Raw genomic sequence first — 25,223 nt, 5'->3', positions numbered from 1 at the left:
ATGCACACAAACTTTGTTTCATGCACAAAATGTTTAAAAATATTATATAAAATGTCCTTCAGGCTATGGCTAGTTAGAGCCGGACGCAGCCGCGCAGCTATATGAAGAGGCTGCATTCAAAAGGGTGTGTGCACATGCACTGACTGCAGTACATGGCACGTGCGCAACCCTACACCTTGCGGAGGCCACATCCTTCCAGGATGCGTCCATACGGTGATTGACAGTGGTGGGCATTCGGTGGGGCGGCATTTTGGCGTTGCGGGCAATACAGGGGCATAGCAGAAGAATTTTCAGGGCAGCTGCATGACGTCACTTGCAGCCGCTCTGAGAATAAAAAAATGGCGCTGGACCACCTGCCAGAGCAGCCAGGCTGTGCAGGCAGGGGTCAACTTTAAATCGATGCGTCTGCAATGAAATTACAGACGCATCGTGAGGTGGCACCACACACATGCTGGGCAGCCTAACCCTGTGCTTGGGGGCCCCCAGCATGTGAGTAGATGGACGCAGATCTTGCTGCGGGAAGCAAAATCTGCGTTCATCTCTGAATGAGGTCCTATGTGCATAAAGTGTACATGGAACATAAATGCATTGTATGTTTAGACTTTAGACTTGGGTCCCATCCCCAAGCTATCTCATTATGGTATGCATATATTCCAAAATATGGAAAAAAATAAAACATTCAAAATACCTCTGGTCCCAAGCCTTTCAGATTTGGGAAACTCAACCTGTGTACTGTAAAATTACTAATATTTCAGCAATAGGAGTAAGTGGACGAAAACTAAGTGATAAACTATATTGTTTTTTATGTAGATTTTAATTTTAACAGTTCAGGGCCATAAAGAATGGAAGACATGATTCAAGTTTCCTGCTTTAGTAGTGTATATTTACTTTACTTTACTATGCTATTACTGTTCTATTTTCTATTTAATTCTACATACAGTAGTAAATGGGGTAAAGTATTAGCAGATAAAAACTGTTTTAGCAGTACCTGCAATGAACCACAGTAGGACCAGTTCCTGGAGTTCTGTTTATATAATCCCTGACAGTTCGTACAAACTGAATCAAAGATTGAGTGGTTTCTGGAACTCCATGATCAGGCCACACCGTATAGTGGAAATGGCGGACCAGACGGGCAGCATCTAGCTGATCTTCCTGGAGAAAAAAATACATTTCTTTACTGTTAATAATCTACATATACAATTTGATTTATTGGTATTATTGGTCTACATATATATAATCACACTTTTTACATATAAATAGACATTTTTATTTGACAGCCTTGCCAGTAGCAGGACAATAGGATTATTATTATTATAGATCAGTAAACTGCTAGATAGTGTTAAATCACTATGAAATACAGTATATAATATATTATAAATGATTTCTGGTCAATAATTTATGTGATTAAAGACAATAAGTAGCTTTTTGTTTTGCATTACTACAGTGCATTTAATGTACTCAGGAATCTCAGTAAAATAAACTCTGAACCCAATCTTAGCTCTATCAATTAGTCTTGATGTAGCTTAATCTTGTATTTATTTGGAACAGTGTACACTTAGCAATCTCTGGGGTCTGGACCCATGCTTTATGATAAGCAGCATGGAGACCATGAATCTTTGGTGCTTTCACTTTTATTAGTTATAATGAAAGAAATGTATAACTTAGATCATTGGTGTTTTATCTTTTAAACTGGGACCCCAAGTGTCAGTGTACAATTATTCTAGGACCGCAAATATTATCGCATTATTGTTCTGGGTTCCCAAGTATCAGTTTGCCATTGTTCTGGGTTTCCATAGTGTCAGAATTCCATGTTCAGGGAAACTAGGGGTAAATTTAAGAAGGTGGGAGTTTTTTTTAGAACTTGTGATGTTGCCCATAGCAACCAATCACATTCTATCTATTATCTTCTAGAAGCAGCTAAATATATGTTAAGTAGAATCTGCTATGAGCAACAACAACAGTAGTGTTTAATATACTGTTATATTTGGAATCCAGCTGTCAATGTGCAATTGTTCTGGGCCCCCGATTGTTAGTATACCATTGTTGGAACCAGGAATGTCAGGTTGCCATTCCTATGGGAACCCAAAGTGTTAGTGTGCTGGGATCCAGCTTCAGTGTATCATTGCTCTGGGATCCCAGTGTCAGTGTGCCCTAACTCTGTTATACCAGTGTCAGTGTTCCATTGATCTGGGATCCTAGTGTCAGTGTGCCATTGCTCTGGGATCCCAGTGTCAGTGCACCATTGCTCTCGGATCCCAGCAACAATATACCATTGCTCTGGGATCTCAGTGTCAGTATGGCATTGCTCTGGGATCCACTGTCAGTGTGCCATTGTTCTGGGATCTCAGTGTCAGTGTACCATTGCTCCAGGATCACAGCGTCAGTGTGCCATTGCTCTGGGATCCCAGTTTTGCTGTGCCATTATACTGAGATCCCAGAGTCGGTGCACCATTGTACTGAGATCCCAGTGTCAGTGCACCATTGTACTGAGATCCCAGTGTCAGTGCACCATTGTACTGAGATCCCAGTGTCGATGTGCCATTGTACTGAGATCCCAGTGTCGGTGTGCCATTGAACTGAGATCCCAGTGTCGGTGTGCCATTGCACTGAGATCCCAGTGTCAGTGCACCATTGATTTGGGATCCCAGTGTCAGTGTGCCATTGTACTGAGATCCCAGTATCAGTGCACCATTGTACTGAGATCCCAGTGTCAGTGCACCATTGATTTGGGATCCCAGTGTCAGTGCACCATTGATTTGGGATCCCAGTGTCAGTGTGCCATTGTACTGAGATCCCAGTATCAGTGTGCCATTGTACTGAGATCCCAGTGTCAGTGCACCATTGATTTGGGATCCCAGTGTCAGTGTGCCATTGTACTGAGATCCCAGTGTCAGTGCACCATTGATTTGGGATCCCAGTGTCAGTGTGCCTTTGCTCTATGATCCCAATGTCAGTGTGCCATTCCTTTGGGATCCTAGTGTCAGTATACTATTGATTTGGGACCCCAGTGTCATATATATATATATATATATATATATATATATATATATACTGTGCCTTCATTTATTTACAAATCTTCCTTTTATTTGTGATTATTGCAAATTGCTTTTTTATATATACAGTAGAATGAAATTGTATGTCAGCTACAATTTTACTTTAACAGCAATGATGTTGGCAAGACTCAGTGCCTGTGATAGCTGTGATGATCACATCAATCAATCAATCAATCAATCAATCTATGTTTGCAATTTCTAGAAAGGTTTCCAAATTTCACAAAATAAATGGTTGACCTTTTAATAAATATGAGGTCTACCTTTGTTACATTAAAGGGCACAAATCAGAGTGATGAATTACTGAAGAGTTTTACAAAATATGAATTGCATGTTGTGTGTTCTGGCATCGATTTCAAGTGCATGATACTGTAGATGAGACTGAGCAGCAGTGGAAACTTTCACACTGTTTAATCTCTTTATGAGGCAAAAAACCTTACACTGCAGATTTTGAATTCTCTTATCGTCCATTCAGGAAGCACGGACTCTGACAGCATCTGAACTATGAGGTCGCCATAATACAACGAGTCTTGATCGAAAGGCCAGTAATGATCACATTTTACCTACAGGTATATGGAGAAAATATAATTAAGAATACACAACTGATTGTTATCAAATATATGGTCAGTGATTATATTAAGCATTTTACATCTGAAATCTTGCAGTCCTATAATCTTAATATTCCCCTAGCTGAAACTTGAATCTATAAAGATTATTTCGATAGTCATTTTAGAATAGGGTATAAAATGGTAATTTCACCACTTAATTGTATAGCTATAATGTGACGTTAATTGCTAACATATGCGATAGATGTAATAAGTCATGGAGAGTGATAAAGTGGAGAGAGATAAAGTACCAGCCAACCAGCTTCTAACTGCCATGTTACAGGATGTGTTTAAAAAATTACAGTTATAAGCTGTGGCAGCTCCTACCTTTCTGTAGAAGGAGGGCTGCCGCTGGCGATGCCCCGGGTCTCCCCCTCCTTCTCCACGCCAACGACGCCCGGGTCCCGAAACCTGCACTATGTAGTTCACAGACACCAGGACCCAGCAAATGCGCAGTAGCGGCGACGGTACCGCACATGCGCTAAACCACAGCCTCTATGGACTGTATCGGTTGCAACCCATAGGGAGTGGCAGGGACGAGGCAGGGAGTGGCTTCCTACAGGAATCCAGCTCTCTGCCTATCGCAGCCCGGTCTGGCAGTCCTGGAGGGAGGAAACACCTCCCAGTGGGACTGCCCTGTGTGTCTGTGACTGGCAGGTAGGACTTTCTATAGGAAGTCACTGCCAGTCACAGTAAAGTCTCACAGACTGCATCTGGCTTCACTAACAGTGGCAGATTTTACCTAGGGTAGCTGCAGTCCTGCAGCCCATAGGTAAAAACCGTCACTGGTTATAAGCTGATTGGTTAGTAGTTTATCTCTTCCAACTTTAAATTTTGCATGTGCAGCATCCAACCTGCGCATGCGTCTGCATTTTCTGCAGCGGGGGGGGGGGGGGGGGGGGGGCAACGCTTTGTTTCCAGGGGGAGAAAGAGCATTGTATGGGTGGTGTGGTGTGAATGGGGGGCGGTGTGACACGAACGGGGCATGGCGGGTGCGTGATTGCTGCGGCTGCGTGATGTCACACGCAGTCGCCGCGATGGGGAACATGGCAGCGGGCCTCCTGCAGAGGCATCACGAATTTCTACGATGAAGCAGAAATTGCGATGCGATCACAATTTCTGCTTCATCAAGGGGGGGGAGGCGCCGGTCAGCATGCTGGGTGGCCTTGCCCTGCGATGGGCGGCCCCCAGCAAGCTAGCAAAAGGATTACAAATTCTGCTAATTAGCAGCATATGCAATCCTTACTGAATTAGGTCCATAATTAGATTTTTTGCTATTTCCTCTCAAGCAACCGTACTCTAGTGCCAGGCACATTCCTGTAAAGGAAAGAGAAGCAATGGATAGATGGATACTGTAGACATTCTATTAGCTTAGAGACTAAATAGCTTAGAGACTAAATAGAAGTACTGTCACTGTATCTACCATATATAAAAGGAAGGAAAATATCATTTAAAACAATCCTATAACGACAAACTACTGTTTTTAGTTCTTTGATGTGTTAAAGAATACGTGATGTAAAAGTTTTATCTGTAAATTTAATTTGCCAGAGGTTTATTCTGAATTAATATTCCTGTGTCTCTGACCCATATCAAATCTCAAGGCCATCAATCAGTCTTAGTAATACACTTCCAATTTGGCGTATTATGGCCACGTTCTAATGGTTGGTGGCAGGCCTGACTTCACTGGGGGGGAATGGAATAATGTTTTTGTAGCAGGGCCAGATAGAGAATATAGAAAATGGCAATCAATGTGTCTAGCATATACTATACCTTCCTCCATATTAGCATGCTTTGTATGTGCTGATGTTCCATGCTTTGATACCCTTTATAGAATATAGATGCCATGTCTGCAGGAACCCATTACATTATAACAGTATGACTCTTAATTACGTGATCAAAACAATTCTGTCAAGTTTTAGATAGCCCATCAATCAGTAATATGTCAGGAGCAGTAAATGACAGTTGCTTCAACCTTAAGAAAAAAGTGCAAAAAACATTCTAACATTGAAAAGTTCAAATACTATATTTGCTTGCTGAATATACTGTGAATGATTTTGTAAAGGTTAACGTGACCTTTAAGCATTTCATTTATTATTTCCTTCCATGCTTTACTCGAAGAAACATCAAAAGTTATTTTAGACCGAAACATGTTTACATCATTAAAAGTAATTTATTATTTTGTGATTCCATTCAGTTTTTTATGTGGAGATTTTCTCATTAAAGTCCAGATTATAAGCTTCTGAGAACTTCGCAACTAGATGTTTCCTAAAATAATGTGGAGCAATAGATGCATTAGCAGTCTCATAGGAATTTTTCTTTTTATTATTTTAATCATATAATCTTGTTTATCTGTGTTGAATTATGTGACAACATCTACTTAGTAAAAGTAATTTTCCTCTGCTAAACTTTATTTATTTTCCTTATCATGCTGACAATACTACTATTTATGGTGTTAATTCTCTTCTTTGACTAGTCTTTAATTCCGCATGCCAGCACTTAATAAATAGATCCCTAGCCTCTCCTCTCCATTAGAGAATTATGCTTCTACACTCCTGTGTTTTGAAGACTTTAATTCAAATTTCAAACTCCAATTTAGTGGCAGGTTATGTGTGCTCATCGGTTCCCTACTCTCCGCTTTCTCCATGTCACCAGTTATGTTCTAGAATGCTGTTATTAGTAGTTCAACTGAGAAAATATACAATACATAAATAATATTTGCAAGTAAAAAATGTAAGTCATTCACTTTAAAATAGCATCCATTCGGATTTCATATTTATAGTTATTAGATGTAAATGAAATCAATTTTCGATACCGTTTTGTATTCCTAATTTGACAGACTTTATTTATTTTATTGCAAGAAAGTGGGATTGATGAAAGCAAATGTCTAATTAGCTGCTTTGAATAGTACTTTGCCCTATTTCAGTAAGTCCTTATCACTGTCTTTGAAGCCTGTAATATATCCTGTCCATTCATTTAAATATAATTATTCAACCATGTATCTTTAATGTATATTTTATTATTATTCTTAATTAATTTCCACACAGACCTTTATTATGTCCTATATGTGCAAGAAGCTTTATTAGTGAGAGATTTTTACCTAACGATAAAATAGTTATAGCGCTCTGGCTTGTTTTCCTTGTCCATTAAGCAAATCACCCACTTTATACCCTATTGATACAATTTTACTGTACCTTCTAAATTGTACAACCATACAATATAATAATGGCATATACTGTAGGCACACATTAAACACTCTCCTTGTGTTATCTATTACATAAACATTTTGCACATATTAGTGGGTTCAAATTTTGTAGATGATGATGATGATGATCATGAATCTTTGCTTTGTTTGTACCTACAGTAAATGCTATATATGTTTGCGTGGGGATGCGGTTAAGATACCGGGTGTCAAGATCCCAGCAGTCAGAATACCGACACCTATCAGAATGCTGACGCCGTAATCTCGACAAGGTCAGTAGATTGACATCGTAATCCCAACAGACAGCATCCTAACTGTAAGTATAGCTGGCGGGTTAGGACCAGGACCGGGGGGGGGGGGGTTTAGTTTAAGCACCATTCGGGGGCGTTAGGGTTAGACTGTGGGGGTGGGAGATTAGGGTTATCGTGTGAGGAGGGGAGGTTAGGGTTGGGCGCCACTGGGGGGGGGGTGTTACATTTAGGAAATAAAGGGGGAGAATTAGGGTGTTAGGGTCCGCTGGTCACACATACTGAACCCGTTTGTCTGTAGCTTAAGATATGTGCAACTTAAAATGCAGACATTAAAATGCAAGACACCTTGAATGAACACAAACAGGCATCTCTATGTTCAGTGCTAAATCCGATGAAACATCTTACCCGTCCTTTCTCTACACACTGAGTCACCATCACAATGTTGTGGACATTCTGCTCCCAAACCATTTTCCAGAAATCATCTTTAGTACCAGGAAGAGGCCCTTGTGTAGCAATATATTCTCTGCGGAAGTTATTGCCCTACAACAGTCAGGGTAAAAATAAAATCTGTTATTAGTAAGCGCTGAAATATGTGAAACAGAATTCTGTGACGTGTATAAGGTGATCTGCATAGTGTATGATCCACTCTATTGTTTTGACCTACTGTATATCTGTGGAAATAAAATTAACATATACAGTCTGTCATTTTAATGAATTTATAACAAATGGTTTCTCTACTCATTTGTAAACATTTTTGAGAACAGTAATAGTCATAATGTTCTCTCTTTTTGGCTCGTTTGTTCCATATAAAATGTAAAGTTGGCCACAAAAAATGTAATACATTAAAAATGTGTAAATCTATTAGCATACTTTCTATCTAATAACATGTTTTCTTAGTTTCAAATGTATTATTTTATTTTGTCATCATACTTGTGTGACTACATTCTATCATCATGTCTTAGTAAGTGCTGTTATTAGTGAGTAGTATTTCTCTGGTGACACCTGCTGCACACTCTAGATCCTCCTGAAAAGGGTGCGTGACTACACATAAAGGGTGCGTGACCTCACAGGGGAGCCAGATAGCATCACTCTTGGGGGCGTGCCCAGCATCTCCAGACGCTGGGCTGTCCCTAGAGACAGTCTGCCTATCCTGTGGGCTCCTCCTCTATGACAGGAGCCAAGTGTTGCAGGAGAATGTGACACTGAAGCATCCGGCTTCTGTCACTGCAGAAGAGCCGACACTTTGGTGTCACCTCCTCGGCAGCCCACACCCTCCTTGTGATGCCACTGCTCCACCACACTGATATACTCCATCTCCCATGCTCATATTTCACCCTTACAGGCACAGCAGAGCTAATCAGTGAGGTTGGCACTGTCAGACAATAGGCTTATCTTTGGTTACAACCTTTATGAAGTGCGCTGGGGGTGGGGATAAAGAGCCAGATAGGATTGTCCCAGAAATTAGGATCACCACTCAGAGCTGAAATCTCCTGCATTAGGAAGTGATTAGTCTGAAATTAGATGGATCCCTGCATACATTCAACTTTAAGCATGTAGGCTAAGAACACGTAATTTACATGTTACACCCATGCAGCTGCAAGTAGAGATGCAGCTGAGATACGTACACCCAATCTGCTGATTAAAATGATATCTGCTGCATCTGCATAAGAAATGCTACGTTGCAGTGTATTCCTGGAAATCACTGTAACTTAGCCTTTCATATGCAGATACAGTCACAGTCGCACACAGAATATAGACATGCCACATATCATTTTAATCAGCAGAAGCTGCTTGTGCATTCTAGCCACATAGTAATACAAACAAGACGCATTTTCATCAAAAAAGGCGCCCAACGTTAGCAGAGCTGCCAGTTGACTCACGCCAGGCATCTCCTGCTGCATGGCGTATTGAGGCAAGATGTATAAGGACAGATCTGTATCCAAGAAGAGGCAGAGGTCGCAGTGTTAGTGGCCATGTGAGTGCTGTGTGCGGGTGGCTTGGTTGTGCAATAGTGTTTGGCATATGTGTAAGGGGCATTATGTGTGTCACGTGTAGAAACGCATTAATAATGTGCAGCATATGTGAAAGCGACATTATGTGTGTCATTATGTTTATAAGGACATTAATAATGTGTGTCATATGTTTAAGACAGCGTTCCATAAGAACATGCAGGTTTTTATCAATGCCTAAAAACAGACAGGATATTATGATAGACTGGATGTACTGTAAATAGGCACTGTGTAATAGTTAATGTTATTCTATAATGAATCCACATTATGGCATGCCCATTTTATCCTACAAATATCAAATAGGGATGTAGCTCCACAGCACCATGTGGAGGCACAGGAAGCTCTGTACTTTAAGGAACAAGGAAAGTACTGTATGTTTATCTTTGCTTATTTGTTATGTGGTAACCACCTATTTATCTAGTGAAAACAATGGTGTCACTGTCACATAAGGTTTCAGAATTCACCGTACATACTAATGAAAAAAAAAATTATGTTGGTTAGGATTAAATATATGTACAGGTTTTCATTTCTGGATTTATTATTATTATTATTATTATTATTGAGAATTTTATCCGTTTGATGTATTGAAAAAGTCAAAATTAAAGACACCTTTTGAGGAACGCATCTCATTGATTTAAGGTGGGTTTCAGGGTTCCCAGAAAGGAGTATAAACAATCAATTACTCTCTGGTACCTGATCAAGCTTTCCTGCTTCTTTCCTGATGTAATTAAGATCATAAGGAAATCCAGGAGAAAATCAGGCGAGCCATCTACGTGGACTTATCCTGACAGCGCTTGTGGACCGCTCTCTATTCTTTTTATCTATATGTTATATATATTTTTTGTAGGTTACTAAGGTGCCTAGTTGTCCTTTTGGTTTACTAATCCTAATTACAAGAATAAAAGAAAAATGTTTGCTTTGGATCAACCATGTTAAACTTAGATTAACGGTGGGTTGGCCCATATATTTTTGGGCAAAAATTATGCCAAGCACCTTTAGGCACTATTAAAACTTTAGGGGCTGCACTAGGGAAGGCAATCCCACCCCATTTTCTAGTCCACAATCCCGGGATTGAAGCGCATGCTCTAATAAAAAGTAGCTGGCCAGCAGAGAGACCCAAGAAAACGTATCAGTTTATCTCCCACACAACGTATAACTCACGCAGCTCTCCCCCTCACATAGCTTATCCTTCACACAGCTCTCCCCTTGATGCATGTTATCCCTCACACAGCTCTCCCCTTGATGCATGTTATCCCTCACACAGCTCTCCCCTTGATGCATCTTAGCCCTCACACAGCTCTCCCCTTGATGCATGTTATCCCTCACACAGCTCTCCCCCTGATGCATCTTAGCCCTCACACAGCTCTCCCCCTGATGCATGTTATCCCTCACACAGCTCTCCTCCTGATGCATGTTATCCCTCACACAGCTCTCCCCCTGATGCATGTTATCCCTCACACAGCTCTCCCCCTGATGCATGTTATCCCTCACACAGCTCTCCCCCTGATGCATGTTATCCCTCACACAGCTCTCCCCCTGATGCATGTTATCCTTCACACAGCTCTCCCCCTGATGCATCTTATCCCTCACACAGCTCTCCCCCTGATGCATGTTATCCCTCACACAGCTCTCCTCCTGACACATCTTATCCCTCATGCAGCTTTCCAGTGGCGGCTGCTGCCCTGAGCTGCAGCTCCAACCACACATTGCAGGGGCGAGCCGATCAGAACATATAAACATACATGTGATGTTATATGTAATACATGTGCTGGCTTTCCTTACCCAAGAATCAGCATCCGCCACTGTGTGTATCACTGACCTGCTGCAGGGAGACATCACTCTGTTTGTCTATCATTTTCTATAAGTCCGCCCCTGACTTCCATTGGATTACAGGAGACACAGCTTTCTCCCCTCACACAGTGAGTCCCTCATGTGCTCCCCCGCATAGTGTATCTTCCACCATGTGACCCCCACATATAGTGTATCTTCCAACACGTGCCTCCACATAAGGTGTATTTTCCTCTCAGGGACACGATTGAGGCTAAATTGTACAAGGCAAAAGGACCTCTCACACCACAACCACCACATGACCCACATCAAGAGGGGGAGAAGCAAGGTCAGGATATAGGACCCAAAAAGTACCCTTGTGAGCTTGTTTCGCTCGCCACGCTTCTTGCTCGGTAGCTCACTTCACATGCCACTAGATTACTAAGATGTTGATAGTGAAAGTTCAGCCCAACCGACCTTGCTCCTCCCCATGACATCAGAGGCCCTTTATCCTACTATTTAGCACCTACCTCAGGGACACGGCGACTTCTCTTTGCGCCTCAGGGTAGTTGGATATGCAAAGATGGCATTGCGTCATCTCGTTCCTGCCGCTATTGTTACTGGAGGAGGACTTGGGGAGGCATGTAAGAAATCACTGTCTAGCACCCGCCCACCTCATGTATTAATGTGAGAAGCACAACAGTCTTTCAGTCAGCGAGGACTGACTGTACCGAGTCCAGTCCAGTGGCCGGGCAAGGTGTGCTGGCAGGGGCGGAGTACTTTCCGTCTTCAAATACAACTGACAGAATGCAGTTCTGACCCATTCAGGCCCACTTTAATCCAAATTAGTAAATCAGTTTTAAATATTCGTAAATTGTATATTAATATACTGTATAACCTGAATAATTTCTTTCTGTTATTTGGATACTATCTGTATCCATATTCTATACATTCTCTTTAAAAGGATGTATCATGGTGGAGTTTAGCTCCAGTGAGTCATTTGTCTATGAATGGATGCTCTTACTCCCCCCACACCACACTGTGCCTTTTTGACATTGACAACGTCAACACCAGTTTTGAACAGAGTACAAAAATAATTTGTTTTTACTATTTAGCTCAAAAGTGATTATGTGAAGCTCCTGATAATGGGTAAAAGCGTTACATTAAGGTCTAATCTGCAATCCCCAATATTCTAATTTTGAGTCTGATTAAATCATATCATTTATTCTATAAGTAACTGTGGTGAAGAGGAAATATGTAGCTTTTTAAAAAAGATCATTGATCTGTTTCATGCTCCAGAGCAACAATGCTGCCAGGCTTACTAATACTTTAACATTCTGCATGACTGAAAGTTTAACCTACTGGTGTATAACTGGCATTAATGTAGTCCGAACATGGATCATCGTCAACATTGGAAAGTTTCACTCTGGTGAAATCATCTAAGAAATAAACAGAAGAACTAATATCAATATTAGCCACTGCTGGGGTATTTTGTAGAATGAATTAAAATACATATATGTTGCATTAATGTACATATCTGTTAAAGACGTTCCTTTTTTCCAAAACCAGAGCATATGATAATGCATCTTTATTATAGCATAACCATTTCCATGAAACAAACTATATTATGCGGACAAATCTATTAGGAATAACTGCCATGAATTGCCAGAGAAGCATTCGGAAATGCCGGAACTTTGCATCTACCAATATAGCATAGCTTACCCCAAAGAGATGCAATGTTAGGGTATCCTAATTCTCAGGGGAGTGCACAGCCAAACATCGCCACTGCACATCGCTGAGAACTGAATTGTCCCCTATGTCTGGTTATATTATGCAAGTCGCCACTTAAATTAATAATTATCATAATAACAAAAAGAAAACTGATATTCTAATTTACATTAATATGCAGAAAAAGCTAAAATGTTAAGATATAACATTTACTGTCAGTGTGTTTGTGTGTGTGTATTATTATTTTTGAGTATGTGTCGTCTTAATTCCTAGTACTGTAGTGTGTCACTGACATCACCAAAAATACTTACAAGGCAGTATATTGTTGTATCGATTTTTTCCTCTGTTCTCTGGTAAAAGTGCTGTGTCAAAAGATTGATTTCGACCAACATCTTTGAGGTCCTAAAAAAAAAAAACATTGATGAAAAACTTTGTAGGTATTGTTAAATAGCAGTCTGTTGAAAAGGACTTGATTTAGCATTATTTTAAGAGTAAGAATCATCAGTTGATTGTAATGGCAGGACCCTGAAATTGTTATTTGACATATTTCTCCATAAATATGAACTCTGAAAAAAGGAGCAGAGAAACTGCTCAGCTGCCAGCTGTCACTCACGATAACGGTAGTACCTGTTTTTAAAAATGATCCCCTGAATTGGCAAAATTGTTGCACATTGCAACTGAACATGCTTTATATACAGTATACTATATATACAGTTGTGCTCATAAGTTTACATACCCTAGCAGAATTTGTGATTTTCTGGCCATTTGTCAGAGAATATGAATGATAACTCATAAACTTTTCTTTCACTCATGGTTAGTGGTTGGTTGAAGCCATTTATTACCAAACAACTGTGTCCCTGATCAAAAGTTTACATACCCCAGTTCTTAATACCGTGTATTGCCCCCTTTAACATCAATGACAGCTTGAAGTCTTTTGTGGTAGTTGTGGATGAGGCTCTTTATTTTCTCAGATGGTAAAGCTGCCCATTATTCTTGGCAAAAAGCCTCCAGTTCCTGTAAATTCTTGGGCTGTCTTGCATGAACTGCACATTTGAGATCTCCCCAGAGTGGCTCAGTGATATTGAGGTCAGGAGACTGAGATGGCCACTCCAGAACCTTCACTTTATTCTGCTGTAGCCAATGACAGGTCAACTTGGCCTTGTGTTTTGGATAATTGTCATGTTGGAACGTCCAAGTACGTCCCATGCGCAGCTTCCGGGCTGATGAGTGCAAATTTTCCTCCAGTATTTTCTGATAACATGCTGCATTCATCTTGCCATCAATTTTGACCAAGTTTCCAGTGCCTTTGTAGCTCACACATCCCCAAAACGTCAGCGATCCACCTCCGTGTTTCACAGTAGGAATGGTGTACCTTTCATCATAGGCCTCTCCAAATGTAACGTTTATGGTTGTGGCCAAAAAGTTCAATTTTGGTCTCATCACTCCAAATGACTTTGTTCCAGAAGTTTTGAGGCTTGTCTCTGTGCTGTTTGGAGTATTGTAAGCGGGATGCTTTGTGGCATTTGCATAGTAATGGCTTTCTTCTGGTGACTTGACCATGCAGCCCATTTTCCTTCAAATGCCTCCTTATTGTGCATCTTGAAACAACCACACCACTTTTTTTCAGAGAGTCCTGTATTTCAGCTGAAGTTATTTGTGGATTTTTCTTTACATCCCGAAAAAATTTCCTGGCAGTTGTGGCTGAAATTTTTGTTGGTCTCCCTGACAGTGATTTGGTTTCCACAAAATCCCTCATTTTCCACTTCTTAATTAGAGTTTGAACACTGCTGATTGGCATTCTCAATTGCTTGGATATCTTTTTATATCCCTTTCCTGTTTTATACAGTTCAATTACCTTTTCCCGCACATCCTTTGACAATTCTTTTGCTTTTCCCATGACTCAGAATCCAGACACGTCGGTGCAGCACTGGATGAAAGATGCAAGGGTCTTTCAGGAGTCCAGAAACTCACTGACCTTTTATAAACACACACTGATTACAAGCAAACAGATCACAGGTGAGGATGGTTACCTTTAGTAGCCATTCAGACCCGTTTGTGTCAACTTGTGTGCATGTTATCAGGCCAAAATCTCCAGGGTATGTAAACTTTTGATCAGGGTCATTTGGGTAGTTTCTGTTGTCAGTATGATTTAAAAAGAGTAAACACAGTTTTTTGACAATAAATGGCTTCACCCAATCACTAACCATTGTGAAAGAAAGGTTTGTGAGTTATCATTCATATTCTCTGACAAAAGACCAGAAAATCACAAATTCTGCTAGGGTATGTAAACTTATGAGCACAACTGTATACAATACAATTGGTGGTAGATGATCTTATTGTGGATGCTGTGTAGGCTACAAGTTACTGCAGAATAGTGCAGTGGGATGGATGTGTGACATGTGTGGAATTAGTCCAGCAGTAAACTAAGCTGTCTATGTACTAAGACTTGGAGAGAGATAAAGTACCAACTAACCAGCTCCTAACTGCCATGTTACAGGCTGTTTGAAAAATGGCAGTAAGGAGCTTGTTGGCTGTTACTTTATCCCTCTCCACTTTATCTCTCTCCAAGGTTTACTACATAGATCCCTCCTGTCTGGGAATACTTCATATTCAGATATTGACACTTCTTGCATCTAAACGTCACACAGTTCTCTCACAAATGTGTTCACTGTTTACAAAACTGTCATGTTTGAATTACAGAAATGAATTAACCATCCTATAAATGTACATTTAGGAAGTGTTTCCTGAGGCTCACCTCATATTCCTGAGACAACAAGTAGTTGGAGTCAGCTTGAAGCTTGCTAAAATGGACATCAAATTGGTTTGCTTTGATTGGACTACAATGTAAGAAAGGAAACAAAGTAAGATATAACTGGACTTCTCTACAAAAAAAGAAAAGTAAGTGTACTACTGTATATATTGTAATTGTGCCGTACCTGGATGTTCGTCTGTTCCTATAATGAAATAAAAAAGCAAATCAGTATCTTTTTAAAATTGCTATTGTGGAAAGAGAAATGTAAGTATTGCTCTTCTTACCCTTTATTTCCTACGTTTAGTTGAACAGACGAGGGCCTTTCTCTCCGTGCATTCAGATGCGCATTCATTTGATCCTGATCATAGCTGGAATATAAATGGTTCATTGTACTGTGCATAATTATGACATGGAGCATAGAATCTGTGGTACAACAGTGACAGGAAAATCTCTTCACATTATCTACAATTCATCTTTCATGTCTTACATGTCTATGCCTTCTTTTCAAACCGCACAGGCTTTTTCATCAAAGCCACATGATCCAGCTACTGTATAAACCACTGGTTCCCAACCTTTTTTACTCACGGCACCCTAAATGATCGGAATTTTTTTCACGGCACACCTTGGCCAAAAGTAATAAATTGTGTTTATATGCCATCCTTAGGTTCAATTGTGGTTCTGTTTGTCCACATATTTTATGATTGACAGTCACCAGCACTGGTGTTGCCTATTACATTGTCCATAAATAATTTTAATTGGTCCTGGATCACCTACCCAGGGCACCCCTGCAAGTGTTGCCACAACACACAGTTTGAGAACCACTGGTATAATCACTGGCTCTCAGCATTTGGAAACATAGTTTATATACTTGTTCATTCTTCCAATGTAAAAAAATGTCGCAATAAAAAACAACACATAATTGAGGTAACTCAGGGGTAGAGTAATTAAAGTTTGGAGAGAGATAAAGTAGTAAATAAGCTCCTGGCATGTTACAGTCTGCATCTGAAAAGTGACAGAAAGAAGCTGGCTGGTTGGTGTTTATGACTCTCCACTTTATCTCTCTCCAAGGAATGATACATATGACTCTTATTAGGAGTTTAAGGGGGTTATTCAGAGATGGACGCAGCCACTGCGTTCACATGCAGCGGCCGCGTCCATAGGGTATGTGCACACACACCAGCTATAGTGTGTGTGCACGAACCTGCACCATGTGATTGCCTCCGGAAGAATGATGCGATCACACAGTGATTGACAGTGGCGGCCGTCGGAGGGATTGACGTGGCATTTAGTGGGCGTGGTCTGAACAACGCAGGCTAGTCCTGACTGTTTTCGGGGCTTTGAGAAAAAAGATGGCGTTGGGCCGTCTGCCAGCGCAGCCAGGCTGCGCAGGCAGAGGTCATCCTCTAATCGATGCATTTGCAATTAAGTTGGCGGCGCAACACACATGCTGGGTGACCTTGCCCTGTGCTGGGCGGCCCCCAGCATGTGAGTAGATGGACGCAGATCTTGCTGTGTGCGAGCCCGCAAGGGGCTGCGTTCCGCTCGCCACCCCTGTTGGGATTGTGTGGTCGGGATTCCGGCGTCGGTATTTCGACCGCCGGGATCCCGTCCAGCGGGATTTAGTACTGATCCCTTCTCTTGTGTAACAAACAAAAATAGGAAATAACACTGTTGAATGATCTGTAAGCAAATGAAATATAACTGCCATCTGGCTCTGAGAGGCTAATTCCTTAATACCAGTAAATAAAACAGATCATATATGAGTTTTATCCTATTTCACATTGACTGAATATGATTAGTTTAGTTGCGTTGTCTGAAATATCTCCCAGATTTCCAAGGATAGCAGAACTCCTTGGCTGGCAGATTTGCTATGGCATATGGGATGCAAAATCCTAATGACAGCCTTTTAGCTACTTATGGATCATTTGCCAGTTTGTTTGTGCCTTTTAATTGGTCCAATAATTTTTCCATGATATTTTACATATACCTTATATGCTCCATATTTATTGTCTAACCTTTTATGGTATGTATGGTAAAGACGTGTTGTTAGAGTAATACATTTGTGCAGAAATCATGAGCTACTGTATATTTTTATTTCAGAACAGTTCTTTTTTCGATATACAGATGTGTGTGTGTGTGTGTGTGTGTGTGTGTGTGTGTGTGTGTGTGTGTGTGTGTGTGTGTGTGTGTGTGTATTGGGGGTAATTCCAAGTTGATCGCAGCAGGATTTTTGTTAGCAATTGGGCAAAACTATGTGCACTGCAGGGGAGGCAGATATAACATGTGCAGAGAGAGTTAGAGTTGGGTGTGGTGTGTTCAATCTGCAATCTAATTTGCAGTGTAAAAATAAAGCAGCCAGTATTTACGCTGCACAGAAACAATATAACCCACCCAAATCTAACTCTCTCTGCAAATGTTATATCTGCCTCCCTGCAGTGCACATGGTTTTGCCCAATTGCTATCAAAAATCCTGCTGCGGTCAACTTGGAATTACCCCCATTAATGGGATGTGGTCAAAATACAGACGGTCAGGATCCCGACAGTCAGAAGACTGAAAGCAAGATCCCAACAGCAGAACACCGACAGTGGGATCTCAACAGACAAAATCCCGACACATCACAGAGGTAAGTACCGGGTTGATGCAAGGGTTAGGGTTGGGCTGTGGGGGTGGGGGTTGGGATCTTGCTGTCGATCTTCTCATTGTCGGGATCCCGACTGCTGGGATTTCGTACCCAACTCATAGATTGCTAAGTCTGTCTTTGCTAGTTATGTTACTTATTAGGAGTCACTGTCTTCACCTTTGAATTTTTTTGTCATTGGGGCTTGTTCTAACTAAGGAATAAGCAGTTTCAATATTGTGAGCTGCACATTGTTCATGAATAATTCCTGTCATTTGTTGTTTCTCAAAGACAGTTGTTGCATTAAGTGTGAGGTGTATGTATTCTGAGGTGTACAGTATGTATTTCTGAGGTGTATGTATTCTGAGGTGTACGGTATGCATTCTGAGGTGTACAGTATGTATTTCTGAGGTGTATGTATTCTGAGGTGTATGGTATGCATTCTGAGGTGTACAGTATGTATTTCTGAGGTGTATGTATTCTGAGGTTAACAGTATGCATTCTGAGGTGTACATTATGTATTTCTGAGGTGTATGTATTCCGAGGTTTACTGTATGCATTCTGAGTTGTATGGTATATATTTCTGTGGTGTATGTATTCTGAGGTTTACGGTATGTATTTCTGAGGTGTATGTATTTCTAGAGGCTTTAACATTTCTCAAATACATTACAGCAGAACTTAGGTGGAGATGTACTAAGCAGTGATAAAAGTGGAGAAATGAGCCTGCGGAGAAGTTGTTGATGGCAGCCAATCAGCATTGACGTAACATTTATAATTTGCATACTATAACAGTATACAGAGCAGCTGATTGGTTGCCATGGGCAGCTTCTCCACTGGCTCACTTCTCCACTTTTATCACTGCTTAGTACATGTCTCCCTTAGTCTAAATTGCTATTATATTATATATGCAGAGCAAGCAAAAACAATAGTCTTCTGGATATTGTCTTAAAGATACTGTAGTTATCTGGCATGACAAGTTATCAATTATATGATGCCTTGTTTGAGAATATAATGTGTATCAGATATCTACACTAAAAAGTACATGAAACAAAGCATTATATCTAAAGTATGTAGGAATTCTACAAAGGTTTGCATTATATCATGTCAGCATACTTACACTCTCCTGCATTTTTGGCGGCAAATCAGTAACGCAGTGACTCCAATAAGAACAACAATGAGGAATAAACCAGCGCTCACACCTTCTATTACTCCAACTAGAGGTTCTGCAAAATCATACACAAATTACCAAAGGTAAATATGATAAATATGAGATACTGTAGTAGCTAGTTCCCATAAAAATGCGTATATATTTATTGAGATGAGTAGAAAATACTTTTTTGTGATTGCCAATTTTTATGCATATTGTTTTTGAATTAGGGCCATATTTATATCTATGTCTATATGGGAAACACCAAGCAGAAACACTCTCCAGGCCAGTGGGTCATCCTTTGCACACCATACAGAAATGGCTGTATGTTATAGAGAAAACAGAGCCGGCCCTGGTTCAGAGAGAATGTGTGTGTGTGTGTGTGTGTGTGTGTGTGTGTGTGTGTGTGTGTGTGTGTGTGTGTGTGTGTGTATGTACTGGGGTGACTAGTGCTGTGTGGGTGTGACCAGAGCCACATGAGTGTGTACACCCCTACACTGTCAGCCCCACTGCCTCTCTAAATACATACAAATACAAAAATTCCATTATTTTGTGAGAAAACTAGAAACACAATTTTTCTACTTTCGGTTTATGGCCGACTGCACAGCTACTGTAGACAGCTGGTCATCATCATGCTGCCATGACGTTGGGCCTATTTTTATATGGAGGCATAGAGCTGTAGCTCCAGCTGCCCATTGTTCATCTGGCCCTGGTTTTACCAAGTACAGGGAGTGCACACTGATGTGTCATAGCTGTCCACTACCACTAGCTGCTGCAATAAGTAGGAGCACAGTGGCAGCAAACCATCATACAGGGTGAGAGGATATTGATGCTGCTCAGCAGTGACAGCAGCAGTCTCTCTCTCTTCCTGCATGATATTCCACTGCACTGCAATATATTACAGCGGCCAGTAGTAGTAGACAGCTACAAAGTGTTACGGGGGGTAATTGCAAAGATTGCCCCCTGGATCCGGACCCGGCGGCAGTGCTGACAAGAGGAGGAGACCCAGAGGAGGGATGGGCCCTCCTGTCTTATGTGCACCGGGCCCCCCTCAGGCTTGGTCTGACCCTTACCTTGGGGCACCTATGGCTAGAAGAGAAGATCATTTTAACCCCCCCTGGGGAGATAAGTATGTGTTAATAAAAATAATTAATTATACATGCTGGCTGTTAGGTGGTGTTGAGAGGATGACAGTGCTTGAACTAAAATTGCCAATATACAGTAGGGGAAGGAAACCATGTCAGCCATTTAGCCATGCCAGTGGATACTACTGAATGGTTGAGAAAAACCTGCATGAAGTTGTAATGTATAGAGGTATCCTTTCGCTCTGGGTAGCCTTTCGCTCTATTAACACTAAGATTATGTATAACCTGAATAATATAATGTTGTGATTGCAAAAAATGCTAATGATATAATTACATAAATAGTGAGGACACAGCTTTGTATACGAGTAGTAATGTAATAGTAAACCTTTAAGCACATTGAAAGGTCAGTGCTCACACCACCTATTCTCACCTGCTTCTGTTGTGATTGGCAAAGAGAAGAAAGTATCAGCAAACAGTGGCTCTGATGATTCTTTTAGATCTTCATAAAACAGCTGTGTAAAAGCTCTTATACTAATCCTAGAAAACGTTAAAAAAAAACAAATTAAGTGTATGTGAGATGTTACATGCAATGTGCTGAAGTCAAAATAAAAATACTTTTTATACAGCTTAATGCTAAGACACAGAGGCTTCTTTAAAAATGGAAATTTGAAAACAAACTACAGTACCAAGTATTATATTTGCCAGAAAATAACACAGAATGTATGAATCTGTGGATTAGCATGTTTTTTTTATAGCAGTTGAACTGTGATTTTTAAAGGATTGATTCAAATGTAAATACATGGATGACTTGAAGGCAAAAATTAGATTTCCTATGTAGAATTCTGCATAAAAAGCTTTACAGACTAAGGGGGACATTTACTAAGCAGTGATAAAAGTGGAGAAGTGAGCCAGTGGAGAAGTTGCCCATGGCCACCAATCAGCTGCTCTGTATACTTTTATAGTATGCAAATTATAAATGTTACGTCAATGCTGATTGGTTGCCATGGGCAACTTCTCCACTGGCTCACTTTTCCACTTTTATCACTGCTTAGTAAACGTCCCCCTAAAACAAAATGTTAACTGCAATGTCATTACTCCTCAGTTCAAACCAAACATGGTTGCAACAAAGTTGTAACTGAGATAAACAACTCTCAGTGAATCATTTGCGAAATGGATTGTGATACATACTGTATTATCTTGAACACTGAAGTACTGTACAGCAGACCAGTGCGAAGGACAAAAACAATGCAAATTTTTACTTAATGTTATCTCAGTGAATACAAAATACATAAACTATATACTGCAGCAAGTATAAACTAGTATCTGCTAGAGCTATATATATTTTAAAATATTTAAACAGGATGTTAATACATGTTTCCTACTTGTTTTTAGATACATTTTAAATACAAATATGCCTCATTAAAAGTCGTTTTTTCCTTAAATAGTTATGTATCTTTTAAGTGAGAGATGTGCAGGTTCAGATTTACTCCAATCTCAAAACAGCATCTTATTGGCTATCCAGCTGTCAGGTGTTTTGCATAGACAGGACCAGTGCAAAGTCTCTTTGCACCCTAGGCAACGCTTAAGCCTAGCCAACCCCCCCCCCCCCCCCACCACCACCACCCCTGTACTGCATCTGCATATATGCAGAGCAGTGAACTGAGGCCTACAGGCTACAGGTAGGACAGCGGGACAGCCCAAAAAAAACAGAACTGTCCTGCAAAAATCATGACAGTAGGAAGGTTTTCATATATTTGTATGCTCCTAACTGTGTTCCACCCTCTCAACTGTAAGTTCATTACTGACCACCCCTTCCTCCATATGTACTGTGTTGTGCCCCAGTGCCTGTGTTTTCCCTATTATGCTGCTTACAAGTGCAAACCACCCATCGGGCTGTAAGATCTGTACTGTATGTGGTACTGCAGAAACCCTCATGGGTTACATACCTAAAAGTTGTTTCCTTGTTTTCCCTTGTAGTATGCATGGTTCTTTTTACAGGCGGCAGCAGCATTACAGTGATTCTGAGGGTGCAGACATGTCAGGTACTGCTTCCTGCTGGAAAGGCAGAATCCATGGGCATGGAGGAGGTGTTAGGGCTAAGAGGAGTGGCCGTGGTGGCGTCCCTCATGAGTCATAGTTACATTCGCCTCCAGAGCCGGGCCTAACCAATATGATGCCCTAGGCAAGATTTTGGCTGGTGCTCTCTAGCACCACCGCTGGTACCGCCTCAGACCTTGCACCTCTTTCCCAGCACCATCACCCCTCACCCATAGCAGTCCTTGTACCCCCTATATTTTAAATAGGAACAGTTCGCACATTTGACGCACAGCCCAAAAAGGGGCATCTTCTTGCTGGGAAGGGGCATGGCCACACAATAGTAACCCCAATTCCAATTACGCCACACAGTACTGCAACTTTATACACATTTTATCTTACGATAGTGTCCATAATTCATATTACATCCCACAGTAGTATCACTTTACCTTAGAAATGTTACTCCTCACAGTAGAGCCCCTTATTCACATTACATCACACTGAATTGCTCCTTATTCACATTACACCACACCTTATTGCTCTTTATTCACATTAGACGAAACAGTAGTGCCCTTTCTATATGCAACGCCACATAGTAGAGCACCTTATACACATAATGCCACACATTAGTAATGCATTTATACACAATTCCACACAGTAATGGCGCTTACACATATGAGACACATTAATGTCCTTATAAACATAATGCACCTTACACATTATGAAAACTTTTATTAATGCCCTTTTACACATAATGTCCCTTACACATATGCCGCACATTATTAATGCCCTTATACACATAATGACACACATAGTGCCCCCTACACATTTGCTGCACATTATTAGTGCCCCTATACACATAATGACACACATACAGTAGTACCCTGTTACACTTATGCCGCACATTATTAATGCCCTTATACACATAATGACACACATAGTGGCCCTTTACACATATGTTGCACATTATTAATGCATTTTTACATGACACACATAATGCTCCTTACACATATTCCGAACACTACTGCACAACCAACCCACTCACATGCACACAGCACTCATACTTCCACTGTGACCTCTGCCTCTGCTTGGATACAGATGTGTCCTCACAAATCTTGCATCAATGCTAACGTCGGGCACCTTTTTTTTAATGAAAATGCATCTTATTTGCATTGCTATGTGGCTAGGATGCACAAGCAGCTTCTGCTGATTAAACTGATATGCAGCATGCCTATATACTGTGTGAGACTGTGGCTGTATCTGCATATGAAATGCTACATATAGAATATAGGCATGCCGCATATCATTTAAATCAGCAGAAGCTGCTGATGCCCCATGGCATATCAAAAGCCCTAGGCAATTGCCTAGTTTGCCTATGCCTATGGCCGGCTCTGTTCGCCTCCTATGTTCCTTAACATGACTTGATGTTACAGGAAGCGCTGAGGCACTATTTGGTACAGCCGGATACTGGCGGCTGCACCTGATTAGACCCACAGCAGCAGACAGCGCAGTGTAAAAGGAGGAGGCCACATACAAAGACAAACTTCAGTTCTTTGATAGATGAATTCAGTGACGCCCTTCAGAGGCCGGCGCCCCTAGGCAGCCGCCCAAAGCTGCCTAATGGTAGAGCCGGCCCAGTGCATAGACAATAAGAAAAATGTGAATAAATCCGAACTTGCGTTAATTTGTCGTTAAGATCCAAGTAAATCTGAACCCGCACATCTCTATTTTAAGTGTACATCTAATCTTAGCTATCTTCCTACAGATCGATGTTTCCTTTTCAGTACCTTTCAGGAGGGCAAACAATAATGTCTGCCAAAGGTTGGTAGAGCTCAATATGTCATGTGATGGCAAAGGGTTGTGTAGAAATGTTTAGGAATGTCACAGTACACAGAGCATACAAAAAACGCATTGCCTGAAAACAGTCAGGGGTACATTTACTAAGCAGTGATAACAGCAGAGAAGTGAGCCAGTGGAGAAGTGTCCATGGCAACCAATCAGCACTGAAGTAACATCTATAATTTGCATACTATAAAATTATACAGAGCTGCTGATTGGTTGATGGGGAAATTTCTCCACTGGCTCACTTCTCCGCTCTTATCACTGCTTAGTAAATGTACCCCTCAGTCTGCTACATAAGCACAGGCTCGTGACTTTCAGAATGTCATGTTAAGACAGCTGGGAAGAAGTGGGGGAGGATGCTACAGTGAAAAATAGAACTAATAGGGATTTTTCAAACTACAAAATGTATCATGAGACTGTAGTTGCTATGATATCCCAATTGCACCATAATAAATTGGAATCATTATCAATCACTATTAGCAGTTTGAAAAAACAAAACCAAGAAGTAATTTTAAATAAGAAGATGCTTCTTATAGCCTGCCACCATAATTATTTCATGGGATTGCTGCTTTGAAGTATTAAGCAGTTAAAGTTTAAGGGACAGATTTAACTATATGTGCAAGCATACCGGGATCTGTTCAGGTGGCTTCCGCACAAACTCCAGAAGGGTGATTCGGTTTGCAGCCTTTGGAGGTGTAAGCAGAATAGGGGTGGATTGCGATGGAAAACTAGCCCGGAAAATTTATGGAAGCAACCCTAATGAGGGTGTGGTCTGATGAGGGGGGCGGGAACCCTCCTCATAGGGCCTGTGTCTCTTGCGGCAGTTGTGTCTGAGATTCAGCCTACTGCAATGGGCAGAAAAATTAATTGAATCTGTGTAATTTAATCTGCCCCATAATATTTGAGTAAATACATATTAGCGCCTACTTTACAAAACCAGTGACATATGTTAGTACATTGAGAGAGGATATCAGAAAGAAGGTATATTTCTAAAGTAGCTTTACCAACCTCTTATACTACCACATCTGTCAACTGACAACTATGACAGATGCTGAATACAGTACACCACAAAATAACACATTTTAGTCTTACTTCTTGCAACAGTGCAGCAAAAGCACATAAATATTTGTGTTTCC

At 40.9% G+C, this 25,223-nt stretch overlaps 1 protein-coding gene across 2 annotated transcripts in view; it reads right to left on the bottom strand.

Annotated features, from left to right (window-relative positions):
- Nucleotides 1-25,223, bottom strand: part of PTPRB (protein tyrosine phosphatase receptor type B) — a 146,110-nt gene that overhangs the window by 12,032 nt on the left and 108,855 nt on the right. For both annotated transcript variants that reach the window (XM_063927468.1, XM_063927469.1), the window contains 10 exons: nt 20,642-20,748; nt 19,097-19,202; nt 15,646-15,729; nt 15,546-15,563; nt 15,365-15,446; nt 12,921-13,011; nt 12,244-12,320; nt 7,511-7,645; nt 3,491-3,613; nt 989-1,152 (listed from right to left, as the gene is read on the bottom strand). In XM_063927468.1, coding sequence (XP_063783538.1) covers nt 989-1,152; nt 3,491-3,613; nt 7,511-7,645; nt 12,244-12,320; nt 12,921-13,011; nt 15,365-15,446; nt 15,546-15,563; nt 15,646-15,729; nt 19,097-19,202; nt 20,642-20,748 — 987 coding nt within the window. The remainder of the gene's footprint in view (nt 1-988; nt 1,153-3,490; nt 3,614-7,510; nt 7,646-12,243; nt 12,321-12,920; nt 13,012-15,364; nt 15,447-15,545; nt 15,564-15,645; nt 15,730-19,096; nt 19,203-20,641; nt 20,749-25,223) is intronic.

Source organism: Pseudophryne corroboree, chromosome 6 (assembly GCF_028390025.1).
Source record: "Pseudophryne corroboree isolate aPseCor3 chromosome 6, aPseCor3.hap2, whole genome shotgun sequence".
Taxonomy (NCBI): domain Eukaryota; kingdom Metazoa; phylum Chordata; class Amphibia; order Anura; family Myobatrachidae; genus Pseudophryne; species Pseudophryne corroboree.
The sequence above is the reverse complement of the archived record's forward strand: the minus strand, read 5'-3'. Positions and strand labels throughout refer to the sequence as shown.